The sequence below is a fragment of the Myripristis murdjan genome, chromosome 12, assembly GCF_902150065.1.
Source record: "Myripristis murdjan chromosome 12, fMyrMur1.1, whole genome shotgun sequence".
In the NCBI taxonomy this organism is placed as follows: Eukaryota; Metazoa; Chordata; class Actinopteri; order Holocentriformes; family Holocentridae; genus Myripristis; species Myripristis murdjan.
This window is the reverse complement of record NC_043991.1, coordinates 5,892,161-5,919,487: the sequence shown is the minus strand read 5'-3', so window position 1 is coordinate 5,919,487 and position 27,327 is coordinate 5,892,161. Positions and strand designations below refer to the sequence as shown.

General features: G+C 40.0%; 3 protein-coding genes across 8 annotated transcripts in view; 1 reads left to right on the top strand and 2 right to left on the bottom strand.

Annotated features, from left to right (window-relative positions):
• hook3 (hook microtubule-tethering protein 3) overlaps positions 1 to 6,664 on the bottom strand; it is a 52,403-nt gene extending 45,739 nt beyond the window's left edge. For 3 of the 4 annotated variants that reach the window (XM_030065025.1, XM_030065024.1, XM_030065026.1), the window contains exon 1: positions 6,508 to 6,564. In XM_030065025.1, coding sequence (XP_029920885.1) covers positions 6,508 to 6,564 — 57 coding nt within the window. Of the gene's footprint in view, positions 1 to 6,507 lie in introns of all 4 variants that reach the window. The other variant, XM_030065023.1, reaches the window with a different exon arrangement.
• Positions 6,665 to 8,730: 2,066 nt separating this feature from the next.
• rnf170 (ring finger protein 170) lies at positions 8,731 to 19,488 on the bottom strand. 3 transcript variants are annotated; one of them, XM_030064722.1, is made up of 8 exons: positions 19,470 to 19,488; positions 17,961 to 18,007; positions 16,003 to 16,166; positions 14,128 to 14,203; positions 12,929 to 13,043; positions 12,639 to 12,712; positions 11,995 to 12,126; positions 8,731 to 11,046 (listed from the first exon to the last, which is right to left on the bottom strand). In XM_030064722.1, exons 3-8 carry the CDS (start codon positions 16,140 to 16,142, stop codon positions 10,777 to 10,779), a joined length of 807 nt encoding a protein of 268 aa, XP_029920582.1. In that variant the 5' UTR covers positions 16,143 to 16,166; positions 17,961 to 18,007; positions 19,470 to 19,488; the 3' UTR covers positions 8,731 to 10,776. The 3 variants fall into 3 exon arrangements, with proteins under 3 accessions (XP_029920582.1, XP_029920584.1, XP_029920583.1); XM_030064724.1 differs by lacking the exons at positions 17,961 to 18,007; positions 19,470 to 19,488 and adding an exon at positions 17,757 to 17,928; XM_030064723.1 differs by lacking the exons at positions 17,961 to 18,007; positions 19,470 to 19,488 and adding an exon at positions 17,554 to 17,677.
• On the top strand, positions 19,125 to 26,670 carry gpn3 (GPN-loop GTPase 3). Its single transcript, XM_030064721.1, has 8 exons — positions 19,125 to 19,290; positions 19,497 to 19,605; positions 20,468 to 20,635; positions 21,615 to 21,739; positions 21,857 to 21,972; positions 24,617 to 24,713; positions 25,313 to 25,441; positions 25,558 to 26,670. Exons 1-8 carry the CDS (start codon positions 19,243 to 19,245, stop codon positions 25,609 to 25,611), a joined length of 846 nt encoding a protein of 281 aa, XP_029920581.1. The 5' UTR covers positions 19,125 to 19,242; the 3' UTR covers positions 25,612 to 26,670.
• The last annotated feature ends 657 nt before the right edge of the window (positions 26,671 to 27,327 follow it).

Genomic DNA, 27,327 nt, shown 5'->3' with positions numbered 1-27,327 from the left:
CAGAGCACTGCTGGTTTTCTGTATGCCATTTTCTATTACTCAGACAGTTTTTGTACACTCATGCACCACTACTGTGTGCACAAACTTGAGTACTTCAGATTTGGCACACAATGGAGTATTTCAGCCTCAATAATGCAGTTTCTCCAATGCTCTGAGTTTACTTCATTTCTCGCATTCCAGTCAGCATGACGTTCTGCTGCATCACTGTATCTATGCACAGTTGGTCAGCATGACACACTGCACAAACACACATTCCTGCTCAATTTTAGATATTCGATGCTGAGACAAAAACTGTCTAATTTCGGTAGTTTCCATTTGCCATGTATGTCGGGTCCTGTTATTGCACCATCCATGCACAGCAGCACCAGTGTCAACTAGATCAACTCCTAGGCCTATATGTGTATTCTTTATATCTGATAGCTTGGTGATGGTAGAATTGTTATAGCTAAACTGTAGTTACACGGGCATTATCAAGTTATTCCTCTAAACCTATGGTTTTAAATAAGGCCAGACAAAAAAAAATTCTGGGTTCCAGTTCTCGACCGAGTGACCCATTTAACCCCCGAGTCAGGTTATTTTATTGGCCTTCGGAAAATAACTTCATGGAATCACGTGCCACCGACAGCACTGGCTGGAAAGAATGGACTTCCGCTTATGCAAAAATTAAATTAATTATACTTAAAAAGCAACCCATGCATCGCTTCCAAAAATAAAAAAAAAAAATAAAATAAAATAAAATCCCTACCTACTCATCCTTGACATGAATAAATAATAGAAAATAAATCCCCCCTACCCATTCTTAAAATGCTAAATAAAATAAAAAATAAAATAAAATAAATTCCCTACCTATTCATGCCGTTAAATGACAAGGAACTGGAACCCAAGGTATTTTTTTGTTTGGCCTCATCAGGACAACACAAAACATGATCAACTGACAAATAGAGACTATACAGCAACACAGAATTTTTCATTTATAGTTACCTGAAGCTGAAATGAAAATCTTTAGCTTTACTAATGAGTTGTTTTTAAAAAAAAAAAAAGTTGGTCCACCAGTTCTTTGGCTGCCTTGTGTTAACTGATCACCCTGGTGTGGAGATTTAAATTTAGCATACACGTGCTAGTTAGGAAACCCTCTTGTGTTTGTGACCCTGGGCCAGCTGTGAACTGGTGGACCGAGAATGACTTACTAACCAAGAAGCATTTGTCACTGAAAAACCTCTGATCAGCCATGAGGTCTTATCTCATATTCATCAACCACAACGTTAAACAAACAAAAAACAGTAAGATTCCTCTCTGTATTACTGGAAGACTCAAATTCAAGCAGAAAATAGATTTGATCTGCCCCAAATTTATGAATACAAACACAGACTGGCTGCTGCTATCAGAAGACCACCAACTTCCACCATGAACCAAATCATGTGTGGAACAAATCAATTAGGTTTTCAGCACTGGAGTGATGAGAACACAGCAATGAGTGATGGAAATTTACAAAATGTCAAACAAGTTTAACATTTAATTATTAAAACTAATCCTGCCAAAAAATTCTCTCAAAATCTTCTACTGTCTGTCATGTTGAGGCAACATGTTGACTCAACTGGTATCAAGACCGATTGAGTCAGGTTCTAATGATGGTTGAAAATCATTTTTGTGACAAACATGCCATCGACCATAACATGAATTAAGTCTTGCATTCCAGTTTAGTAAGATTTGCCCGTGTTACAGAGTCTGGCTGGATAACAGCAATCATACCACGTCAGCGTGCCAATCCGCCTTGATCACATCATCCTTATTAATCTGCTAATAGGGCAGCTGAACGAATGCCACAGAAATGGAATGGAAAAGAAAGGACAATGCCTGGTTTACGATGGTAATTCCCATCAAAATTCACAGGTGACTTGGAAAATGAGAATCATTATGAAAAATGAGTACCTAAAGGGAATACTCATTCCATCCGTTTCAATTGTGTGATGACCTGTCTCTGACCCTGACAGGGTTGTGCGCTCAGCATGGGTTTGCCACAGTAGTGCAAGCCATACCATTTTGTTTGGCCAGGCTGATCAAATTTGACAGATTTCAGGGTCGGGGAGGCTTTGACTGCAGTTGATGTTGAAGTACAAGAGTTAAGCAGACTTGGCATGATGTTAAATCCATGGGATTATGTATATGGTACCAAAAGAGCCTATGCAGAGGAATCGCAAGAGCCAAAATCAGCATTAAGATCAAGACAGCCCTAGAAAATGGAAATTTCTGAAATGAATCTCTTTCAACAAGCACAAGTTTTAAGTTTCCAAAAACTGTGGATCCTTGAACAAATCTCAATCACATTTTTGCTAATGTAGGCCTATGTTCACTGAGTAAGCCTGAACTGAAACACAGACTTGCAGAACCCATACTACAGTACATAATGACAGACTGAGGCCAAAAAAGGAAATCCACACCTACAGACAACACAACACCCAGAGGGATACACAAACACACTCTAATGTTAGTGGAAACAGTTGGAAGAGGAGACAATAGAGCTCAGGAAAAAGTCTGTCACAGAACTAGGCTAAGGATTAAAAACTGGCAAATAAAATGGCACTGCAGACAAATTAGTAGCTGAGATGAATATTATGGGTATGAAGAAGCTATTGTAAACTTACTGTCACAAGTACATACAAAATGTCTACTATTATATTTTCATGGGCTTTTTTTATGGGTGTATTTTAGATAGTGCCAACTTCACTGGCCCACAATTAAACTCATACAAATGTAGCTTGTGAAATCAAAATGCAAACTAACTGCATTCAGTAATTGCAGAAAAAAAATGTGCAGCAATTGGGTTAGTCAGCGACTTCAACCTTTTCCTGTTTAAGACTTTGAATACCAGCAAAAACACTATAATCTCTGCCTAATATTCCCAAAAACCAACACTGTGGGGATTTATTAGGCTCGGCTTGTCTATTTCCTTGGCATAAAGCAGAGCTAGATAGTGAGATGTTTACGCTGATTTAGTAAAGTATCACATGTTCAGGTGTTTTATCGACCAGCAGTGACACTCTGTGCTGTGACTCCACACTTAACAGGCATGTGAGGAATGTTAGCCAGCCACATTATTACCAGGGAGATGGGGAGAGCTGATGAGGAAAGAGTTGGGGGTGAGACTTTTCTGAGTTTTCACACAAAGGCCAAGCCAGGACAAGAAGAGGAACTGGATAGTGACAGGATGCATGGCTACTACGGTGCGTGAGAAAACATTTTAAACAAACCCCTCTTTAAAATGGAGTTGAGGATACAGCCATGCTATTTTACACTCAAAATGTTGGTGCGTCGACTATTGTCATTCAATACATAAGACGATTCCTTACTTTAAAATGACATGAAAAGTTTCACTTCCACAACTGCGTCTGCCATGATGATGTTTAAGACATTTTCATTTTTCGGCACACACCAAAGCTTTCATGGTATGGCAAAGCTGTAACATCTCCCTCATTTGAATGAGCATTTTTAGCACCCTTAGTTAGGCCAGTTCAGTTTCTTTAAATACACAAATATTACATAAGCCAATATAAACAAAGCGAATTTCAAAATATTCCAAAATAAGGCTTTGCTAGTGTGTTTTGCAGGAGGAAAATGCATTCAACATAACTATTAAGACTCAAAGACAGTGTTTTTGAGTGAGAAATTCTGAATGCAAACAAAACCAAATACGGTTAACAACACTGGTCACCACTAAGATCACCAATGGCAAACATCCCAAAAGTCTGTATTCTATTAGCAACATAAAGAAGCTAACTGCTAACATTAGCTATCATTATTAACAGGCCATTTTAAGGTATATCCTTAAAAGGTGTATCCTTAAGATTGTTGTGGCTATCATCGCTCATTTGGACCTTCTAGGGATTTTTTCTCCAACAATCCATTAAGCTCATATTGACTATCAAGAGATAAATTTGGAATATGTTTTAAATAGACTGCCTGTGTTTTTATCAGTGTCAGCGTCTGCAGGGCCATGTGTTGTGTCCTACCCCTACTTTGACATAGACACCACAGCTTTCAACACTTTCAGCCAACATAAAATGTTCAAGAAGCAGTCAACTCTGACAGGCTTTCTAGTTAATTCAATTCAGAAATGTGATTTGCTATGCATATCAGCAAGAACACATAGAAAAGCGTGTAATTACACAGATAGGAATTACATAATGGGTGACAAGGGAGCTTGACTGTTCCCACAATACTACAGCCAATGAATGACATAAATACATTTGTTAATTTAATGACAATGACATAAATCATTAAGATCTTGGCAACAGGTGCCCACACATTTTCCATTAAGTCCACTTTGAAACTGTCTGTTGAGTAGAGCTGTGTGTGTAAGGCTCTTACAACTGTGTGACGCTCTTAACAATATGAATTGAACTGCTTATGAACTGTTGATTGTTCCCTTTCTGGTGTATGAAATGTTTAATCCAAAGCCTCAGAAAAGCTAAATTAAAGCACCCATCACCCATGTGATAATTGTGTTCACACAAATTGAATATTATATCATAACAATGAGCGTCTTCTGATCAAAATGTCCGTTAGTACAGGCTTACAACAGCCTATGACACTGAATAGAAATAAGTGAGTAACACGCAAGTCACTACCCTTAAAGGCCAGCTTATTCAACTGTTACACTAGCTGAGTAATAAATTTGTTTGACACTGGCAAATAAGAGACAAGCGGCATTAAATGAATTGTGGCAAATGCCTAAAAAAAAAAAAGAAAGAAAAAAGGTGCATGCCCTGCAGGAAACCAAATACCAGCATCTCAAAGCCAGCCCAAGAGGACACCTCCCAAAACATGACACATACTTCAAACATCTAGCCTGTACTGGGCCATAGTGGCACACTATTTTGCCAGAGATTGCCAGGAAATGGACTGTAATTATACTATCTCACAATCTACATTGTTCAAAATTAGCTCACAGTATGAAAACCCATCTCTGTTTCTGAGGGTTAAGGAGGGAGAGCAGTCAAATAACCGTATGGCTCCCGGTGTGATCCCTGGCTCCTACAGGTAGCATGTCAGGTTTCCCTTTACAACAACTGAGACACTGAACCCAATTGAATGGCAGCCTCCACCATCAGTATGCATCAGTATGTCAATGTGTGGGGTTAATGGCTTTTATTGTGGTCGGAGGAGCAGAAAACAACTATAATAAATTCTGTCCATTTACTTGTAGATGCCTGGGTGATCACTAGCAGAAGCTACCATTGAGAACTGACAGGTAACGTTACATGTCTTTACTCCAGTCGGCTGAGTCCCAGTATCGGGCGACTGAGTCCCAGTACCGGGCGACTGAGTCCCAGTACCGGGCGCCGGGTTCTGTCACTTGGTCTCATGGTCTCGCACCAACCCTGAACCTCCGTCGGAGTGTGTTGTTCCCAACCCAGGCGTGTTGTTCCCCTGCTGTTTAAACTGTTCATATTTCTATTTTTTAATCCTCGTTTATAGTGTATATATTGCTTGCTGCTATTTATCATCTGTTTATACTGTGAATTTGGACATTGCCCACATCTATGCATATTGTATACATCGATGCACACTGGTTTTATTGGCTTTTTATCATCTATTTATCATCTGGGTGCTATTTATTTATTTATCATCTGTTTATATTGTAAATTTGCACATTGCCCTCATCTATGCACATTGTATACATGGATGCACACTGGTTTTATTGGTTTTTTGCACATTGTTTTTTTGCACATTGGTACTTAGATCTTTAGATCTCGAGGGTCATCTTTTATTCTTTCTTTTTGATTTACTTATTCTTTATTTTTGATTTACTTAATCTTGTACTCTGTGGATACTGCTGAAAACTGTGAATTTCCTTCGGGATGAATAAAGTATCTATCTATCTATGACAGATTTGCGTTTTGGGGTTTTTAAATCAATACACCGAGGCTGCTAGGCTAACGTTACCCGGTGTATTGGTTCATTTTGACTCACAGGGAGGGGAATGGGGAAGGCGTAAGACAAGCGGACATACATTAGACAACAATGACAGGAATGCACCGTCCCACACTGATGTAAGATCAGACTAAAAATGTAAAAAAAAAAAAAAAAAAAAAAAAGGCTAGCAGAGGAGCGTTTTTTCCACGATACGAGGCCGACGACGTCTCCGCGATGTCTCCGAGTAAACCAACCGACCCTTAAACGTTACACCAACCGACAATGCACTTTTAAAGTTCCATTAGCTAACAATAGTCAAAGGCGTAACCCAAATAACGGGTTTTACTAGCCGGTCTGGTGGTGGGTTGAGCACACAACACACACACACACATACGCACAGATATATATACACACACACACACAGCTGGCCTGTCTACGTAGCCAACGTGAACCCCTGTTATTTTTTTTGGCCAGCTAACGTTAGCGGCTAGCCTGCGCTGCTAACATTAGCCTGCTATGCTAACGTCGCCGGCGTCAGAGAGGCGTGTGTCAGATTTTAAGGGGGGAAAAAGCGAGTGGTTTTCCGTGACCTACCCATGTCAAGAGGCTTTCGCATAGCTCCATTCTGTCCAGGCTTTCTGAGGTACTCATGGTAACTTTGCGCAGACTTGGCGAGCCGAAACGAGACGAGTGAAGCCAGGCAGTCCGTCCGTCGCGTCCACCTCAATCTCCTGGCCAATAATCAGATCCGCTGCTTTTTCCGCTCGGCGTGTGCCAGAGGAGGGCCGGGTGGGCGGAGTTAGCGAACCGTGCATGGCGAGGAACAACTGGGAAAACATATGGGCGTGTGGAAATAATAATAATAATAATAATAATAATAAACTTTATTTGTATAGCACCTTTCATACAAGAACTGCAGCTCAAAGTGCTTCACAATAAAAAGAAGAACATTTGAAAACACATTAAATAAAACATTAAAAAGAATAAAACACAGCACAGGGTGGAATTAAAAAGAAAAGGCTAAAAATTTGAAATAAAATTTGAAATCAAACAAAAGATGCAAATAAAACAATAAAAGACAACAGTGTGGAAAGATGTTAATAATTGTATAGTTAGCCCCCGTGTTACCTTCAATTTCAATATTTTATTAGGCTTTTATTATGCTATGGTATGCTGCTCGTATGTATTTTTTTTATATTTATCTATTTATTTATTATTATATATGTTTGTGTTTTTTGAGCTGCTGGATACCTGAATTTCCATGTGATGGATGAATAAAGTATCTTCTATTCTGTTTTATTCTATTCTAATTTGACCCCAGGTAATTTAAACCTCCACAAAATCATTCTAATGAAAAATGTTAACCAAATTTGTATCAGGTACTTTGGGACACATAAATAGCCCTTTAAATAAAACTTATACATCATTTTTTGTCTTATTAACTATCAGTGGATCTTGCACTACTACAGGTGTGGCCCTAAAGCAGAGAGAGTTTTTTTTTTGGTTTTTTTTTTTTAATATTATAATGTCATGTTAAAGCTCCTCATACAAAACAACTAAAGCAAATGTAAATTTTGATGTTTCTTATATTTTTTACACAGCTAAGAAAAAAAAGCCTGGAGAGCCACCGATGCATACAAAAATATATCCAGGACAATGAAAACATACCATCATGTTAATTTTATGTTTACCCAGTTGTGCATTTAATTCTTTTAATCTTTTAATCCTCCAGTCAAACGGCCTACTCTTGTATTTACAGGGAATTTGTGAAATCCATACATGTCAAAGCAGGAGTAGCTGTATTTAATGCAGGTTTTGCTGAAATGTCCTGCAGGCGCCCTGTATTTATTTATTTGTGCAACGACGGGAAATCAGCAGCAGTTCGTCCTCTCGCTTTGCGTCACGCTCTTCGGCAACGTCAGCCTGCGTGAGATTTAAAGCGCTGGGATTGGCTGACGCTCAGCTGACGGCTCCGACCACCGCATGAAAACTGGTGCCTGAGACATTAATAACATCTCCACCGCAGACAAACAACAAGGATAATGTTTTACCGGACCAATGCGGATGACATTTGTCAGAATTAATTTAATTAAAATCTGTATCTTCAGGCCCATGAACACAGATGATTCACAAAATGCGGCAGAGTCAGAGCGCTGCCCGTGCTGCGCATGGGTCCTACAAGTGGGCGACCACGCGGCATCTGCCACGTATGAACACAATAATAAACAAAAACAACCACAGTTACCCTCATGATGGCTGCACAGCTGCCAGAGGAATCTAGATAAACAGACAGCAGATAGATGTTCTTTATCATACTACATACTAAAACACATCTATAGATCTTTCACCTTTGAGTAAACTATATGCATAATTAAATATATCTATAGAATAGTATAAGCATATATAGAAAGGATGTATACTAATAATGTATAATTTTAAGTATAATTTCCATGTGGCAGCCCCTGATGTCTGGTGTTGGGTGACAGATGGGTGACAGAGACGATCAGACTTGATCCAGCCTCATGGAACATTTTTATGACATATATACTTCAACTTATAAGTATACAAAATATGTATACAAATATACAAATTGTATACAAAGTATGTATTATAATAATACTCAATATGTAGTAAAAAATCCAACATTATCTCATGAAAGAAATGTGTTTAGGTTCATGTCTACCTTTGACTCATGTTCCTGAGAGGCAACCGGAGAGGAAAACAAACAAACAAACAAAACAAAACAAAACAAAACAAAACAAAACAAAACAAAACAAAACAAAACAAAACAAAACAAAACAAAACAAAACACTGACAAAGAGTTTTCCTGTAAATTTATTGAGATGTAATGGCTGTGCACGTCTTCCTCAGAAAACCTGTTTTGGTGTGATAAGTATAAGCAGCAGAAAAGAACCAAGTATTGTACACGTATTTACAAAACACTGCAGCTGTTCATCATTAAACTAAATCAAGTGCAACATAGAGAGTTTGTTAAATTTACAGCTGATTTCAGATTTTCGGTTGATTACCTCACAAGCCGATGACAAAGTGTAAGACACAGCAGTTCCAGATTTTTTTTGGGTGCGCGTGCGACTTTGAGATGTGTTAGGATCATTTATGAAAGCTCCTATTTGAACACACTGTATTTTTCAGAGTGCTAAGGTACACACACCCTCAAGTTAATTAGTGAACATTCATAACCTGAGCTGCTCTACATTCAACACAGCTGATGATGACTCCTCTTTGCCTTTGGTTTCTTCATCTTTTTATGCCACTTCCACAACAGGCCCCGACTAGAGGTGCTTTTCTTTTTTCTTTTTTTTTTTAATTTTCAAAAAAAAAAACAAAACAACAACATGCTGTTCTGTGCAGCCTTAGCGGACAGCCACAGGTGCATGCAGAGATTGAACAGATTTGTCAATAAATGCAACAGGCAGCATGAAAAACAGCAGTGTGTATCAAGTTGTTTTCAATTTAAATATGCATTCAGCAGCACAGCGCATCAATAACCTTTGCAGGGCATTGTTGTTGGCCGTGTAGCCCCAAGTAACTTTTATGTATGTGTGTGTGTGTGTGTGTGTGTGGCAAGGAACAACCTTAGTGCAACAGGCCTTCCTGGCTGACGTCATATAGCTGATGTTATATTATAGTTAGGGATGCATGATAATGTCGGCACATCATCGCTATCAGCCGATAAAGCCTTGGAAATGGAATATCAAAATGAAGTATCTGCCCTAAATGAAAAGCGCTTTTACATGATCCTCGTGAACAACTTAGAGGTTACGATTTCTTTATTTGCAACTTGTGAAATAGGTCAAATTTGTCCTGGTTGTGGCTGTGGTCAGGATTTTCTCAAGGAAGAGCGTCATCCAAGCCTTACAGATTTGTTTGAGAGAAAAACAGAAATAAATAATGGCAGGATTTTTTTCACAGCCTAAGCTGAAGTTGTGCTCTTATGAATGTGTGCATTTTGAAAAGCATTGTATTTTATGTCTGAATCTGCCTGGGGGCCATCACGATAAGAGAAGGTATAATATAATAATCATGTTAACTCTACTACAGGAGAGATCTGATGTTCTCTTCAGTGAGGTGGAAAATACATCTGTGCATTTAATCGATATTGGCATCGGCCAAGAGTTGGAAAATATCGGCATATCGGATATCAGCAAAAAATCCAACATTGTGCATCCTTAACTATAGCTCTAGAGAAGTGAAAACACTATAATAATAATAATAATAATAATAATAATAATACACAAATCTGTCCCTTTTGATGAATGCACATTTAACACAGGACCCCAGTCAGTCCAGCTTTAGGGATACAGTTACATTTTAGTCACTGTCCCTACATAGACTACACGTTAGCTCAAATTTTAATACGTCACATTTTATTTATTTATTTATTTATCCATTGTCAGAATTCAATATGTAAAGCTCAGACAGTTAAACTGGGTGTATACTGTATGTCAGGCTGTGAAGAGAGACTAGTAGCCAACGGGCCAAAAGGATGAATATGGCTTTACTGTGATGTCGGTACAAAGTGGAAATTCAAACGCCAGGTCCCAACACATTCCTCCTCAATGTCCTGTAGTCTCTTAGCATTGGCACTGCCTTGATTCAAATGATGCACCGTTAGCAGTGAATTCTATGTACAAAGTCAACACTTGTGAATCAAAGTCTTCTGCTAACCACACTTAAGTGATAAAATGATTACTCAGTCCGCTAAGCACACCCACTGGAGGAAAAAGACATGAATGAGCAGCGGTCCATCGGTTCCTCAGAGTCCATGAAGCATCTACACCTCATATTGCAGAACTCACTCTCTCCCGGAGTTTCGTTGCCTGATATGAGCAAACCAGAGTCCTAGCCGTTGAGTCTCTGCGTGACCACCTCGCGATACATGATGGAGATGTAGATGAAGAGCAGGAGGATCACGAAGAAGTCGTCCATGAATCCCAGGAGGCCAAAAAGAGCCTCGGGGATGAAGTCGAGCGGCGACGCGAGGTAGGTGATGGCACCGACGAGGCAGAGGAGAATCCGGATCCTGAACATCCAGAACAGGCCGCCCACCGAAAACATCTCCCGGAAGGCGTGACGGAGCAGGGTGGGCACGTCTCGCAGCCTGTCCATCAGCTGGAGAGACCGAGGAAGAGAGGGGAAATGTTTGTCTGTCATGAATAAATCCCCTTACATTTTCAACATGCAACACAAGTTAGCATCTCATCTACATACAACCACAATCTGGAGACACAACTGGACAAAAAACATGCCATTCTGTCACGCAGTTTCAAGGGTTTATTTATTTAAAATCATCTGGAAAGTTCATTTAAATAAGAGCCTGTTTCACTGTAGAGGGTTAAAAGAGTGGAATGTCATGCAATGAACCTGTCCACCAACAGAGGGCGTATGTCAATCTGTCAATTAGGCTTTGATGGAGTGGGTCAAAATGAGTATGAGTATGAAAATGGTTTAATTATTGCATGAATCACACAATTTATCCTTCAGTAACAGCATGAACGATTGCTGAATGACAACAAAAGCAAAAGGTAAAGTCTGAATTGTGCACTCAGTGATGAAGGCAGGGATCTCTGCCTGGTATATCAGGCTGTGCGATATGATCATATGTATAGTCAGAGGAAAGAAAAATGTCTATTGAGCGAGATTTCCCTCTACAGTTTCTATCGCCGTTGTCACAAAACCCGCTATACGGCAGTCGTTTGCATCAATGAGTCGGACCTCCTTGTTTTCTTTGAAGGCACCGTTACTACGAATGGGACGTGTATTTGAAGTACAAATCACGCGGCGTGTAAATTAGACAGCTTCACAGTTGCTGTAAGGTTTATATTTTCACTTTGACAGAGCTAGGCTAACGACTCCCATAGATTTCAAGTCTTTATGCTAAGCTAACAAGAAATGCTACCCACAGGAACCACTGGACGTACAGAGGTGAGAATGGTATCCAACATCTTGTCTCAGTCTGGGTAAATTGGAAAAAGAGGATTTTTTCCCAGAAATGTTGAAGTATTCCTTAGCCTGTGAATAATGCTGCCCAAAATGAATAGCCGGCAGTAGTGAACTCACAGATCTTGGCTGCCCCGAGAACCTGCGGTTGTAGTCGTTGATGTCTCTCAGGATTAGCTGGGGCTCTGCCTCGCCGTCCTGGACCCTCTGAGGTGAGGCATGCTCATGGAAGAGGGGGAAGAGCAACGTCACCTGCACCGGAAGAAGACAAACAACTTCGATAACTACGACAACAGGAGTAACAAATCCTGATACAAACTGTTAATAATGAAACTTGCATTAATAAGAATATCTGAATGTAAAATGAGCCGTCAGAGGATGAGCTGCTGTCTGACATTCACTCAGCTCTTTGTGATGGTGAATTTTAGAGGAAAATATAGATTTCCATTTCACTCCTTCATCACTGTAGAAGAAACATAGATACATTTAGCATAGGAAATAAAATAATAAAGAGAAAAATCCACTGTAGAAGAACAGTATGTCAGTCCCACAGACTTCAAACTCAGAAAGACAGCACCACGCTTGCTTCAATCTGCGCAAATGACCCATTTGAGATCATCTCATTCATCTCTAATGGGACGCTCAGCAGTAAGAGGCACTGACAGCTCTACTCTCTATTGCAGAAAAAGCAAGAAATGATGAGACGTGAAATGAAAAAAGTGCAGCTTGATTATTTTATATTGAACCACTGCTGCAAGTCTCACCATTTGTCTGCAGATGGGGCAGTTAATAGCTCCCAGCCAAGTGCCATACCTCCAATAGGCTATAATACAGGAACCTGCAGAGAAAAAAAAAATATATATTACTGAACTTTGAGGGTAAAACAGGCAAAATTACTAAAACTATCACTACATCAACTGAAGATATGTATTCGTTACATATGTCAAGCGTAACTTTGTTGCTGCAAATCAACACAAATGAATTCTGCCACATATTTCTGCTTGTTGGCCATTTTGCCCTCATGACAACAACAACAACAACACAACAGCCTCACCGCAGAAGAGGTGTCCACAGTTGGTCTCCACGGGCAGAACGGCCTGCTGCAAACACACGGGGCACGACATGTCTGTGTAGTACTGCTGCCGCGCCTCCGACTGAGGGCTGTCATCCTGCCATGAAGCAGCAACATGTGGACACGTATGAGCACCGAGTTAAAGACATGACACGACCTGAGTTCACAGCTCTGTGGTAATAATCACTGATGGAGGGGAAAAAACAGGAACACCAGACATTGATGGCAAAATCTCCCTTTTACTCAAAATAACTTTAATCAATTCATATTTTCACACCAAAACTGAATGGATGGACCAAAAAATGGACCAAAAAAAACTAAAATCTGCTTAATTTTCTTTTAGATTCTGTTTTAGTTATTCCCAAATTCTGCATTTTCTGTTGTAATTCTGTTTTTTAAGATTTAAGCACATTTTGTCATCAGAAAGTGTGATATGGTGGACGAATAAAACTTGAACAATTTCATAAGAAAGTATTTAAAATTTCATGAATGTCAAGGAATTTGTGACACAACACTGCATCAGTATTTTCAGTGTCTGCATCATAGAAATCACAGGGCCCTGATGAGCAGCCTCTTGTCGGCAGTGGCGGATACAGAACATGGCTAATGGGTGGGCCTAAAAAATTCTGGATGGGCCTGTTATTTCATTTTGTTTATTTTTTTAACCGCCTTTTGACAGCGTGTAACGCGACGTAGTACGTCAGTCACGCAAGAAAGTTTTTTTTTCTTCCTTTTTTGTTTTTGCTGTCTAGCCTATATAACTGTTTGCATATTTGTAAACGAGCATAAAATAAACGTTGGAAAAAGGACATTAAAACATTTATTTATTTAGTTATTTTTTGGTCTTGAATCTGATCTGGCCTACCCGTAGATCTGCCTCAGCTTGTCGGTCATATGCCTGTTGTGTCTCTCAAAGTTTCTGTGTGGATCATGTACAAGACAAACAGGAAGGCCTCGAAGTGGGCATACTTGATAAAATGAAATGAATACTGCGGTTTGTTTTAATACTTAAGAGCGTGTGGCGGTGCAGCTGAAATAATTCTGAAACAGGTCAGGGATAATCTACATCTGTATGCAGAAGCAGTACGGAACAAACACATTAAGCCTGTGAAACATTAATTCAGGCAACAAGGCTTAGTCGTGTTTCCCGCTCGCCTCGAAATGTGTCAGCAGCTGCTCACCTGCTCTGTCTGGAGCTGCTGGCGGACGGCTCGAACGTGCTCCTGGTTCTCGGGGTGAATGTTCTGCTGGTCTTCTCTGCAAAGGTCGAACAGAGAAAAGCGTTCAGCGTGACACTGACAAGCCTCCCTCCGCCGAGTTTCATGCCAGCACGGTCACACAAGAGATAAAACAAACTGAGCTGAACAAACCAATCGAGAAGTGCCGCCACCAAGAGACGACCTCAGAGGTATGTGGTGATTATATCTGCTATTATTTGCATAACCAGTGCAGCTGTCACATTAAAGAGGCAATGACTGTTACATATCCTTTAGAAAATGATGTTTCTGCGATAATGAGTGAGTTGTAAGGGGTCAGACTGTCAGCTGACAGACACGCTGACGAGACTATTTCACCAGTTTACTAAATCTGAAACACCCTCTCTACCGATGGACGTTTTTGTGAACAAATGACAACAAAAAACACTTAATACATTTCTTAACATCATCATAAATTCACTGGGCTCTGTCCAAAATCAGTGGAGGAATAATTTTAGCTGTCACATCTTTATTAAATGGTTTAACAAACAGACCTACTTCAGTGATCACTGACATGGAGCTAAACATATTTTCTATGCTTGATATATTTTCCTTGGGTCTTATTAAAGAAAAGATTATTTAGAACCTTTATTTCTTTATTGAAATGTTACACTGAAATATAACTGGATATCTCGTTTGTATAACATTTGGTAAGACTTTGTCAAGCTGTTGTCATGAGCTGTGTAAAAAAAATCAAGCATGTTACTTCTTATGCAGGTGACCTGCTGGGCCTGCTGGTGGCGCTAGAGGGAAGGCCAGGGAGTCACCAAAGTTGACAAGTATTATCATCTACCCCACAGTGCTACATGTTTTTGACATATTAGTTTGCAGTATTAATCTGTCCTGTTGTTTGTGTTAGAAGGACGATCATGGGTTCATCAAAATTGACAGATTTTATCCTCCAGGCAACATAAATATCGTCACCAATTTTCATGGTGATTCACCAAATAAATTTGGTGATATACCCCATGCAAGTTAAAAAAAAAAACTGCCTGCTGGTGGCGCTAGAGGAAGGGTCATGGGGTCACCAAAAGTATCCAAACTTCATCGTCTAGGCAACATGAACGTCTACTCTGGACCAAGCGACTGACCTGAGGACAGCAAACACAGGAGAAAGGCTACACTGTGCTGGTATAAGAGGCTGATTGAACTAATTACAGTCACATTTACCAATTTAATGTTCGGTTATTTTTGCCAAACAGCGCTAAAGAAAAGTAAAACCTGGGCACTGTCCCCCAAAAATACTTGTAAGGCTCAGATGATTGTAGCATCCACTTTACAAAGCCTCTTAAACTGATGAGGCATTTCCCACAACCAACTTAAATAAAGACTCTCATTAAATAGTTACTGTGATTAGTCCTGATGACTCTAATCAGCAGGTACATGTTTTAATGTCTGCCGCCGTGATATAACAGTGATTTTCGTTGCAATGTCATCCCACACTCCAAGTTTATCCTTCCTTAGGAGTGCTCCTTTGATTTACTTTCTTAAACTGGTCATCTTGAGGAGATGGGTTTGGTTACAGGAGATGAAGCGAGTGTTGAAGCTTTAACCGGTGCTCACACTGGGCAAGAAAACAAAAAAGTTAGCAGTGTAAAAAAAAACGGGAAATGATGCGATGATCGGCTTGGCCTGATCACTACCAAATTTGTCTGTTATCACCAGTAAAAAACAACACAAACCCCTGGTGAGAACCCAGTTGAGTTTCCCCGAGGTTGACCACTTTGGGAGGGAGAACGGGCTGCAAGGGCACATAAATGAAGTAAATAAGATAAATAAAAGTTTGGAATCGGTACGTACCTGCAGAGCAGAGTCAGCAGGCCTCCCAGGAAGGTGACACTGACTATGACGACAAACAGCACCTGGTTGCTGATCCCCTCAATGAGGGTGTCCTCATCTTGGATCAGGTAGTCCAATTCCCCACAATGACTGTCCTCCATCACACACACTCATAGCCTACAACACTGGAGAGCACAGTAACACAGTAAATGTTAATGTTTTCAGCCCAAATGGTAGGAAACAATAAAAAACGACAACAACGCACCGGAATGACGACTGCAGCCTTAATAACATCCTCTTGTGCAATAACTGTATTATGACCGTGATGGACTGAAATGAAGGTGTTTCACAAAATAAAAGACTGTAAAGTGTTGCACTGCATGAGGAACTCCATACCATCCTATATAACAAGACAGAGATCAATAACGGTAATTTAAATGTAGATTTTGTATCTGCTATCCAGATGCGAGAGGTGTATCTCCAGAGAAACTGAGCAATAATTCCTTAAAAGTGCATTTTATCGTCAAACAAAATTCTGTTTTGAGTCTAAGTCATGGGCTGAAATCACATTATCAGGGCCGGCAGAGGAGAATAAGCAATAGGGAGACTGTTTAAGGGTTTCAACTTGCTGGCTCAATATCTTCGTGTCCTGAGCAAGGCTGCAATAAGATCCAATAACACCAAGATATTAATGTTAGAACAACATGGAGAAAAGCAGGCAATTCTTAGCACCTTGTTGAAGCTGGAATCAGCAAAAGTTTGGGATTTTTACTTGAGAAATGACGTGATAAATCAGATTTCAGGCTCTTCCCAGCTGTGTATGCCTATGTGTTGCGCAAGTTACTTGATAAGTAATAGTATGCAAAAGTTCACATTCAGGGTTTTCAGCGAGTCTAATCATCACCAAGCACCGGCTCACAGTCTTAAAGATGAATTTAATGACTTCTATGGACTTATTTTAGAGTTTTCACTGATCTCTGCCCCCAAAACCAGACATATTTTGTCACTATGACGCTGTAGCAGCGCTTTCTCATGTTATTTAAAAGCAGATTCATGCAGTTTCAAATGGGCGGTCAACCAACTTTGTGATGACGTGGTGAAAAATGATGATCAGCAATTGTCAAAGGAAGGAAAAAAAAATATTAGAAATAATTCAGGAGTTCAACATTTTTACCCCATCATAACTGCACTCCATTTAACTCCACTGTTTAAACTTTTATGAACATTTGACATCAAATATTAGATTCAGGGATCAGGAAATATAAGATTCAAACAGGGATCAAAAAGTGTCACATTAATTTAGTGGGTTATTACATCAGCCTTGGCATAAACCTGAGCCTCGTCACGAAACACAGAGGCGTGCCCTCCTGTTTGAAACTGCATAGTCCAATGCTTTTCAAAGGGATATTTCACTCAAAATGACTATCAGCTTCACTATGGAGCTCAAAATGACTGAAATCACTGACTGTAGGATAAAAAAAACTAAAGTTATATAGCAGCTTAGAGAGGTTTTCACTATGTTTATGTGGATTAAAGGTAAAGGTGCGACTGTAGTTGTTGACATGAACTCACATAGCGCTTGACTTGTCATCTTGTCACACCAAACAAGCTAGCTCCTGTAATGTGAATGAAATATCGAGCTCTTATTAATGTTAGCTCGTCGATACACACCGCAGCCTGTCAGCGGGACAAACACCTCAGCTGCTGTTGTGTTTTCATTCCGGAAAAATCCTCGTCAACGGGTGAAAAAAAGCAGAAACAGCACCGGTGTTTACCGTGAACTCAGGTTAACCCTCCGGCGGCTGTTAGCTTTAGCCTGATAAGTCGCCTCTGGCCGCGCTGCCATTCATTTAGCAAAACCCTCAATTAATAAAAAATATTAACTAACATGAGACACACAACCACAAAGTCGGGATTCAAACGCAACTGGGCCCATAATCTGCCTAATCACACACACACACACACACACACATACACACCTTCTCGCTTCTTCTTAGGCGTAGAAACGTCTTCGGTTTCCTTTTGGCTGAGAAATCAAAGAGTAGAAACACAGAGCGAGAGCATCATCCGACCAGAGAGGTTCGTTTTACTTTTAGTTTTGTTTTACCATTTTTTTTTTTTTTTCATATTTATCTAAAACACATTCAAATATAAATTAAAACGAATTGTAAATAAATAAATAAATAAATAAACTGGGGGAAAATAGATTCCATTAATATAAAAGCAATATAAAAAAATACAACGCATCACTTATTCCTCTTTAAAGAGTTCACAGCACGTTCTTATCTTTATTGAAAACACATTCAAATGGGCAAATATTTCAGACATGATGTTGTACAAAGAAACGGGAGTATAAATTGAACTCAATATAAAATAATAATAATAAAAAAAAATTAAATTCTAATAAAAAACCAATATTGGGAAAAAATAGATTTTATTAATGTAAAATCAGTATCTAAATACAGCTCATTTGTTCTTCTTTTTTAAAGAGCTGACAGTACAGGTTGACGGTTTTATTACTTTAAAAAAAAAAAAATAAAGTTTGGAAGCCTTTATATATTCTTTAAATTCCCACACACAAAAACAATAATCTGTACAGCAGTTTTTTTCCCTCTTTTTTCTTTAATGAAAACACATTCAAATATACAAATATTTCAGATATGTGCTCATCATAATGTTGTACAAAAAAACAAGAGCATACATTAAAATAAATAAAAATAATAATAAATAAAAAATTCTAATAAAACAATATTGGGAAAATAGATTCAAATAATATAAAATCGGTGTAGAAAAAATAAGACACATAAATTATTTCTCTTTAAAGACTTCACGGTACAGTTTAACAGTTTTTAATTTGATTTAATTTAATGTTTATAGGTTTGACAGTCTTTATATGTTCTTAAAAATAATAATAATAAAAAAAAAATCATCCTACAATCCAACGAGCAGACTCTTACCGCCATGATGAATCTCAGATAAAGAATTGTGTTGGCACTTTTCAAATTACAAGAAAAGTAAATGACTTCCAATTTATCAAAGTTATCTCTGTCTCGTTTGCCTTGTTAATTTGGATTTCCCGTGTGGGTGTTACGGGAAGCGCCAGTAGGTGGCGGCAGCGGCTTTAACGAGGGAGCAGACAGCTCGTTCAACATTCAAGAAGAAGATCCTCAAGCCCCGCAGCGGCTTCCGTAGTACACAGACCATCAACAACAAGGCGAGGGTGGCAGAAAAACCTCCAAAACCTGAACCAGGAGGGGCAAAATGCCTCGATATGCGCAGATAGTGATGGGCCCGGCGGGCAGCGGCAAGGTAAGCTGACCGGGCGGGGAGCTAAAGCCACTAGCCGCCTGTGAGTTAGCCTCTGACAGGTTGCTAACAGCTAAGCGGCTAACTAGCACATGCTATCCTTCACTTACTGAGGCTCCACAGCAGAACTCACCTGGGTTATAACATAACGGCTGCTAGCACCTGATACCTGTGTTATTTACCTGTCCTGGTCGCTGTTTCCCTGTCAGAGCACCTACTGCTCCACCATGATCCAGCACGCCGAGGCCGTGAACCGCTCCGTCCAGGTGGTGAACCTGGACCCGGCCGCCGAGCACTTCGACTACCCGGTCATGGCAGGTGAGAGGAGGGGAGCCCCGCCAGCTGCTGACCCCCCTGTTACCTTCAGATATACCAACATTTTTTAATCAGCTGGGGTCAGTGTGTCCCAGTCATTTAAACCTCCAGAATATGGTTAATAAAAATGGATGTTTATGTGTCATGTACTTTATGTGTCTTGTTGACCTGAATAGCCATTTGTATAAAACATGATCTCCCCCACTCAGTCTGCTTTTACATCAAAGATCCTGTGGGAATCATGTTTTTCCCTCCCAAATGTCACATTAATAATCAGTGTCATAACAGCTGATTAAAATGCATGACACAAAGACCACAAACATAAATCGCAGGATACATAAAATAAGTAAATACACCCCCCGCCCATGTTAGTGCACAGTATAAAATACAACAAAAGCACAATAAATATGTGGTTAAAAGTGCATGTAAAATGGGTCAGTGTGCAGGTAAATTTGTCCATGATCTTACGGAGTTTCAAATGGATTTTGTCCTCCGCTGCCTCCTCCAGAGCGCCTTCAGCCTCTGCCCAACAACGGAGGGAGTTTTCTTCAAGATTATTAATGGCATGTTATGGTTCCTCAGTGTCATCCAAAACAGCTAAAAGTAGTGTTTGTAAAATGTTGATATTTTGCATTATACTTGGAGAAACATCACAGTTAGATTTACTTACCGTCTCAACTGAATGAAACAGTTTGTAAAACCTTTAATTAATAACAGTCATATAGTACTGTTATACTTAGCCTGCTATGGTTACTTGATTAAAGAGTGTTATTTTTCCAGAAATCACTTAAAATTTGTGTCCAAAAGGCCTTATACAAGCTTTAACTTCAGACTTTGACCAGCCGTAGTGTCGCTGTTTCCTCAGATATCCGTGAGCTGATCCAGGTGGACGATGTGATGGAGGACGACTCCCTCAGGTTTGGCCCGAACGGCGGCCTCGTCTTCTGCATGGAGTACTTTGCCAACAACTTCGACTGGCTGGAGGAGAGTCTGGGCCACGTCGAGGACGACTACATCCTGTTCGACTGCCCAGGTACGAGCCCCGAGACGCCAACACGTGTTCAAAGCTCCGTGAAGTAGAGCTGGGCAATATGACACCCCCCTGTATTTGTTTCAGACTTTTCATGATTTACAGTTTTAATCTAGATTTTTTTTTTCACAAACTACAACAAACTAACTGATGGAGATGATCATGTGACTGGGCATGCAGGTCCTGTGGAGATGACTGAAGTGTTCGGCTTGATTGACAGAGTCCTCGGCTGCTTTTATAACGTTATAGTAGTCAAAATCTCGATTTTTTGCAAGTCAGACGTTTTCATTGATTTAACACATATCTGAGTTAACTGATTTAATTGATTAATTAATCGCACATTTTACCTTTTTATCCTGTGATCTGGATATTGCACACTGTTTTTTTTTTTTTTTTTTTAGTTTTTTATCATCTATTTATCATCTATTTATCAGCTATTTATCATCTGTTTATACTGTAAATTTGCACATTGTATACATCGATGCACACTGTTTTTGTTTTTTTTTTTGCACATTGTTTTTTGCACATTGGGTACTTAGATTTTTAGATCTCGAGTGTCATCTTTTATTCTTTATTTTTTATATTCTTTATTTTTTATTATTCTTTATTTTTTATTTACTTAATCTTGTACTCTGTGGATACTGCTGAAAACTGGGAATTTCCTTTGGGATGAATAAACTATCTATCTATCTATCTATCTGGCCATATTGAAATTTTGATTAATTTTTTCAACCCTATTTCGAAGCCTCCCAAACTAAAGAACTAAAGCACACCACTTAACAGGAGATAATGTGATCATATTTTGTATTTTTGATGATTATGCATTAGAAATATATAACGGTAGTTTGTATTTCCATAAGAGCTACGAATGAACGAGGTTTTATTCCGTCTTTGGTGCTTCATGTTTTCTAGTTTTGATAAATGTGACAGCAGCGTGGTGCCTGTGAAACCCCGTTTGCTCAGCGATGCCTCCGCTCTGCAGGTCAGATCGAGCTGTACACACACCTGCCCGTGATGAGGCAGCTGGTGGAGCAGCTGCAGCAGTGGGAGTTTCGGGTGTGTGGCGTCTTCCTGGTGGACTCGCAGTTCATGGTGGAGTCGTTCAAGGTGACTGCTTATTTGACACATGACTAATTTTTCTGCATGAATGGATCCCGTCAGATGTTGTAGAGATGATATTCTAAAACCTGTGATGAAAATAACGACGATAACTGTTTCCTGCAGTTCATCTCGGGAGTCATGGCGGCCCTGAGCGCCATGGTGTCATTAGAGATCCCTCAGGTCAACATCATGACCAAAATGGACCTGCTCAACCAAAAGGCCAAGAAGGAGATTGAAAAGTAAGTTTGATATGAGTGTAATCCTAATTTCTGCAATACTTCTCCAATAATCCACGTGTCCTCATACACTCCTCTGACTTCACACTAACACGTAGAAAAGCCAACGCTGAAGGCATGGATCAGACTTCCTGTAGCTACTAACACACAAACAACACATTAACAGAAATAACAGTAACATCCAGATCACTAAAGGGCCTTTTATTAAAGTCCCACTCCACTCAAAAATGTGCTTTTCTTTCTTATGTTTCTGTCCTCTAAAATGTCGGAGCTCGACTCTACTGACTTGTATCTGGTCAAAGTTTGTCACTAGAGAGGCGTTTTCACACTCCTCTGCTGAAGGTGGAGGTGTGTGTGTGTGTGTGTGTGTGTGTGTGTGTGTGTGTGTATGAGAGATTCAGACGAGCCTCAAGCCAACTGGATCTGCTGCGTCACAGATCCCACAGCCAATCAGCCGCCAGCTGATGGGGCACTGCTTTGCATATCATTAGCAGCAGCTCCGTGTGTTTTGTTCGTTTGTGTAACTGAGAGATTTGCTGAATATTTTTTTTTCATAGTTATATTGTGAGGAAGAATGCACGCTTCTTTAGTATCGCAGTGCAGTGTTTTATTTTGAAAAGACCAACTTGAAATGGTTGCTTCATGTAAACAAAATTAGCGTAACTAAGAGATTAACTGAAGATTTTTTTTTTTTTTTTTTTTGGCTGTACTAGACTTCGTTCTGTGCATTTTTGAGTTACATTTAATATAATATTGATGAACAGATTATTTTTAGGGGCTTAATAAATGGCTGGAGGGGGACTTTAATTGCAGGAGATACATTTTGCACTAATTGTGATTTATAACAAAAGATTTGTCGGTCTTCTCCAATAACAAGAAGAGACATAAAGCTCTGTGTTTGAAGCTGCGCCTCTTTACACATCTCTGTTGTCTTTTAACCAAAAACCCCACACATACACTATATTACCAAAAGTATTCGCTCACCCATTCAAATGATCAGAATCAGGTGTCCTAATCACTTGGCCTGGCCACAGGTGTATAAAATCAAGCACTGAGGCATGCAGACTGTGAAACAAGACATTTGTGAAAGAATGGGCCGCTCTCAGGAGCTCAGTGAATTCCAGCGTGGAACTGTCATAGGATGCCACCTGTGCAACAAATCCAGTCGTGAAATTTCCTCGCTCCTAAATATTCCACAGTCAACTGTCAGCTCTATTATAACAAAATGGAAGCGTTTGGGAACAACAGCAACTCAGCCACGAAGTGGTAGGCCACGTAAAGTGACGGAGAGGGGTCAGCGGATGCTGAAGCGCATAGTGCAAAGAGGTCGCCGACTTTCTGCACAGTCAATTGCTACAGAGCTACAAACTTCATGTGACCTTCAGATTAGCCCAAGTACAGTACGCAGAGAGCTTCATGGAATGGGTTTCCATGGCCGAGCAGCTGCAGCCAAGCCACACATCACCAAGTGCAATGCAAAGCGTCGGATGCAATGGTGTAAAGCACGCCGCCACTGGCCTCTAGAGCAGTGGAGACGCATTCTCTGGAGTGATGAATCACGCTTTTCCATCTGGCAATCTGATGGACGAGTCTGGGTTTGGAGGTTGCCAGGAGAACGGTACATTTCAGACTGCATTGTGCCGACTGTGAAATTTGGTGGAGGAGGAATTATGGTGTGGGGTTGTTTTTCAGGAGCTGGGCTTGGCCCCTTAGTTCCAGTGAAAGGAACTTTGAATGCTTCAGGATACCAAAACATTTTGGACAATTCCATGCTCCCAACCTTGTGGGAACAGTTTGGAGCGGGCCCCTTCCTCTTCCAACATGACTGTGCACCAGTGCACAAAGCAAGGTCCATAAAGACATGGATGACAGAGTCTGGTGTGGATGAACTTGACTGGCCTGCACAGAGTCCTGACCTGAACCCGATAGAACACCTTTGGGATGAATTAGAGCGGAGACTGAGAGCCAGGCCTTCTCGACCAACATCAGTGTGTGACCTCACCAATGCGCTTTTGGAAGAATGGTCAAAAATTCCTATAAACACTCTCCTCAACCTTGTGGACAGTCTTCCCAGAAGAGTTGAAGCTGTAATAGCTGCAAAAGGTGGACCGACATCATATTGAACTCTATGGGTTAGGAATGGGATGGCACTTCAGTTCATAGTATGAGTAAAGGCAGGTGAGCGAATACTTTTGGTAATATAGTGTAATTTCCACCACCTTTCAGGAACATGCTCCTTATTGGTGCAACAGACGGCAGAAACCTCTAAAATTAGAGTTTCTCGTCTACATTAAGGATTTTTAAAGTGATAATAATTCTCATTTTCTTCAGCGTGTTGTGCAGCTGCTTCATGTCACCCTGTATGTTCACTGTCTGACCACTGGAACATGAGACTTATTCATAAATTAAAAAAAAAACAACAACAACAAAAAAAAAACACTTTAAATAAATTTGTGTCTCCAGTGTGGGTGTTTCTCAGTTTAATTGGTTGCTTTTTCGATCCTGTGAAATCTTTTAAAACACATGACATTTAGTGGCTGTTGGGCGGAAAAAAGAAAGGAGTTAATGTCAGTTTCTGAAAATCCTGCAGTGATGAAGAAACAAGGCTCTCCTCTCAGACGTTCATGTTTTCCTGTGTTTTCCTCAGATACCTGGACCCCGACATGTACACCATGACAGAGGACAACTCTGACACCTTCAGAAGCCAGAAGTTCAAGAAGCTGACTAAAGCCATATGCGGTTTGGTACGTCAGCTTTTCACAGTTTGGCTGCAGACAATTATGGAAAACAAAACTTAAAAAAAAGCGAGCAAGAAGACACATCGCTCTGGAACGTGATTTAGGAAATTCTTTGTTGCTACTTGCATTAGATTTTAACAGGTTTCCAAATTTTCCAGCTTCTCCCACACTTAATTCTGGATCTTTATGTTACTCTGAGCTCCTTCCTGGTGAAGAACTGTATTTTTATTTTTATTATTTTACATGAGAGAAAATTGTGGAGATACCTTTTATGGGAAAAGTGGTTCATTTTTATCAGCCACCAGTCAAATAGAGATAGATAGTGACCGATTGTGTCCGTTGGGTTCTTTACATTGAATTTTATAATAAATCCCACAGGAACACAGTATGAAGAGGAGTTTTCAAGCTTACACTTTTAATCATTTGTTGTTTTTGATTTGCACAGTGGCTTAAAAGTGGACGTTCAATTCACTAAACTCCTATTATTATGGTTTTGGGAGCATCAAGCAAACAAGATTTTCTTTTTGAAGCACACAAGCATTTGTGTTTTGCATTACAGTCATGAATTTCTGATTGAAGAGTCTTTTTTTTTTTTTTCTCTCCAGATCGATGACTACAGCATGGTGAGATTCCTGCCTTTCGATCGCACCGACGAGGAAGGAATCAACATCGTCCTGCAGCACATCGATGCCTCCATACAGTACGGAGAAGATCTGGAGTTCAAGGAGCCAAAGGTTAAAAAAAAAAGATAAATACAACCTTAGGGGACAGTTTAATGACGTAATGATCTATATCTTGTGTTTGATACGTGTGTGTGTCTTCACGCTCCTGTCCCTTCTTTTTCCTGCAGGAGGTTGATGAAGAACCCAGCAACGCGAATTATGATGAATTCTTTCAAGGCTGATGTGACTCCAAAGATGTTGAGAGAGACAAAAAAAACAAAAAACACTGTGCAGGGCATGAGGAGGTCGAAGAACAACAGGAAGAATCCAGGAGCTCAAATTTCCTTCCAAGTCCAAGTGGAGAGTCGAGACGTGACCTAAATCCAAGCCATGCCGTGAAAGAGACTTTGTGTGGTGTGTGTGCATGTGTGTGAGAGCGCCGAGAGAGACAGGCGTTCATTTCCGACACTGATTATCACAATTATAGCCGTCAGACCTGCAGCGGACATCATTATCCATCTGAGCGAGGAGCAAATCGTGTCAGATCCCGCTCCGCTCTGCACCGCCTCGCCTCTCCTCTCCCAGCCACAGTCAGGCCTGTGCTTGCTAACGTTGACACCGCAGAAAAGCTCATGAGATGACATTTTTTTTTTGATGTTTTACTCAAGGATTAGGCTGCTCCAACAAATGCATGTGAAAAATCAAGGTTAAAAAACTGGGGAACAGCAGGATGTCGAAGAGGAAGGTGGTAACTTTTTAGTTACAAGCAGAGACTCTACCTTCATAGTGGAATCTAAAAATACACATTTCCAGAAAACAAAATACATACACAACAAATTAAATGAAGAACTATAGGTAATATAAAATATGATAAGTCAACAGGGGTCACACTTGCAGAGTCATGTGACCCGTGGATACTAGATGCTAGTAGCTTATCCTTTTGAAGTGGAAAACGTCTGTAAAATACCACTAATTTTCTATGGCCTGTGTATTTATAACTCTAGGGAAGGAGTTTTAACAAACTGCTGCTAGATACATGAATAAATTATTTCAGCAGATTGGACTGTGGACCGCAGTCAAGTTGGAGCGTGTGGAAAAAGTTAGCAAGCATGTGCACCATTTATTTTCATAACTATTTTCATAAATAATCTCGCCTGTTTTTGTGTCTCAGAAAAATGTGTGTTTGTGACTTCAGATTATTATTCAGTTTTGTTTTGTTTTAAGAGACATTTTAAAGTTTGAAGAGCTGTTATTCAGTGCAGTTATCAATGATATATTTTTTTAAATAAATAAAAAAACAAACACCAATACATTTTGCCTTTGTGTGTATATACACTACTCAAAAAGTTAGGGATATTCGGCTTTCGGGTGAAATTTCAGAATGAACCTAAAATGCATTATAACCTTTACAGGTGAACTTAATGTGACCTTCTGTAAACTTTTGAATGCACATGTCCAACTGTTCAGTGTTTCAGTACTTTTTGCACAAGTTGCTGTTCTCTAACAAGGAGTTTAACGGCAAAATTCACATCAGGTGTTTGATGCTCCAGCTCATCGAGGTCGTATCATTAGGGAATGGCTGCTGGAGACTGGGGTACCTCAGATGGAGTGGCCTGCACTTTCTCCAGACCTGAATCCCATAGAAAACCTATGGGATCAGCTGAGTCGCCGTGTAGAGGCTCGGAGCTCTGTACCCCAGAACCTCAATGTCCTGAGGGCCGCCCTTCAAGAAGAGTGGGATGCCATGCCTCAGCAGACAATAAGTCGACTTGTGAACAACATGAGACGTCGCTGTCAAGCTGTAATTGATGCTGACATTTTTTGTTGTGGTATATCCACCACTGTTGTTGGCTTTTGTTTCAAGAATTGTTTGAGATGAGGAAATCACCAGTGCATGCTTCTACTTAAATGCCCTACTTTCATGATATAATATCACTGTAGCGTGAACATTTTACATT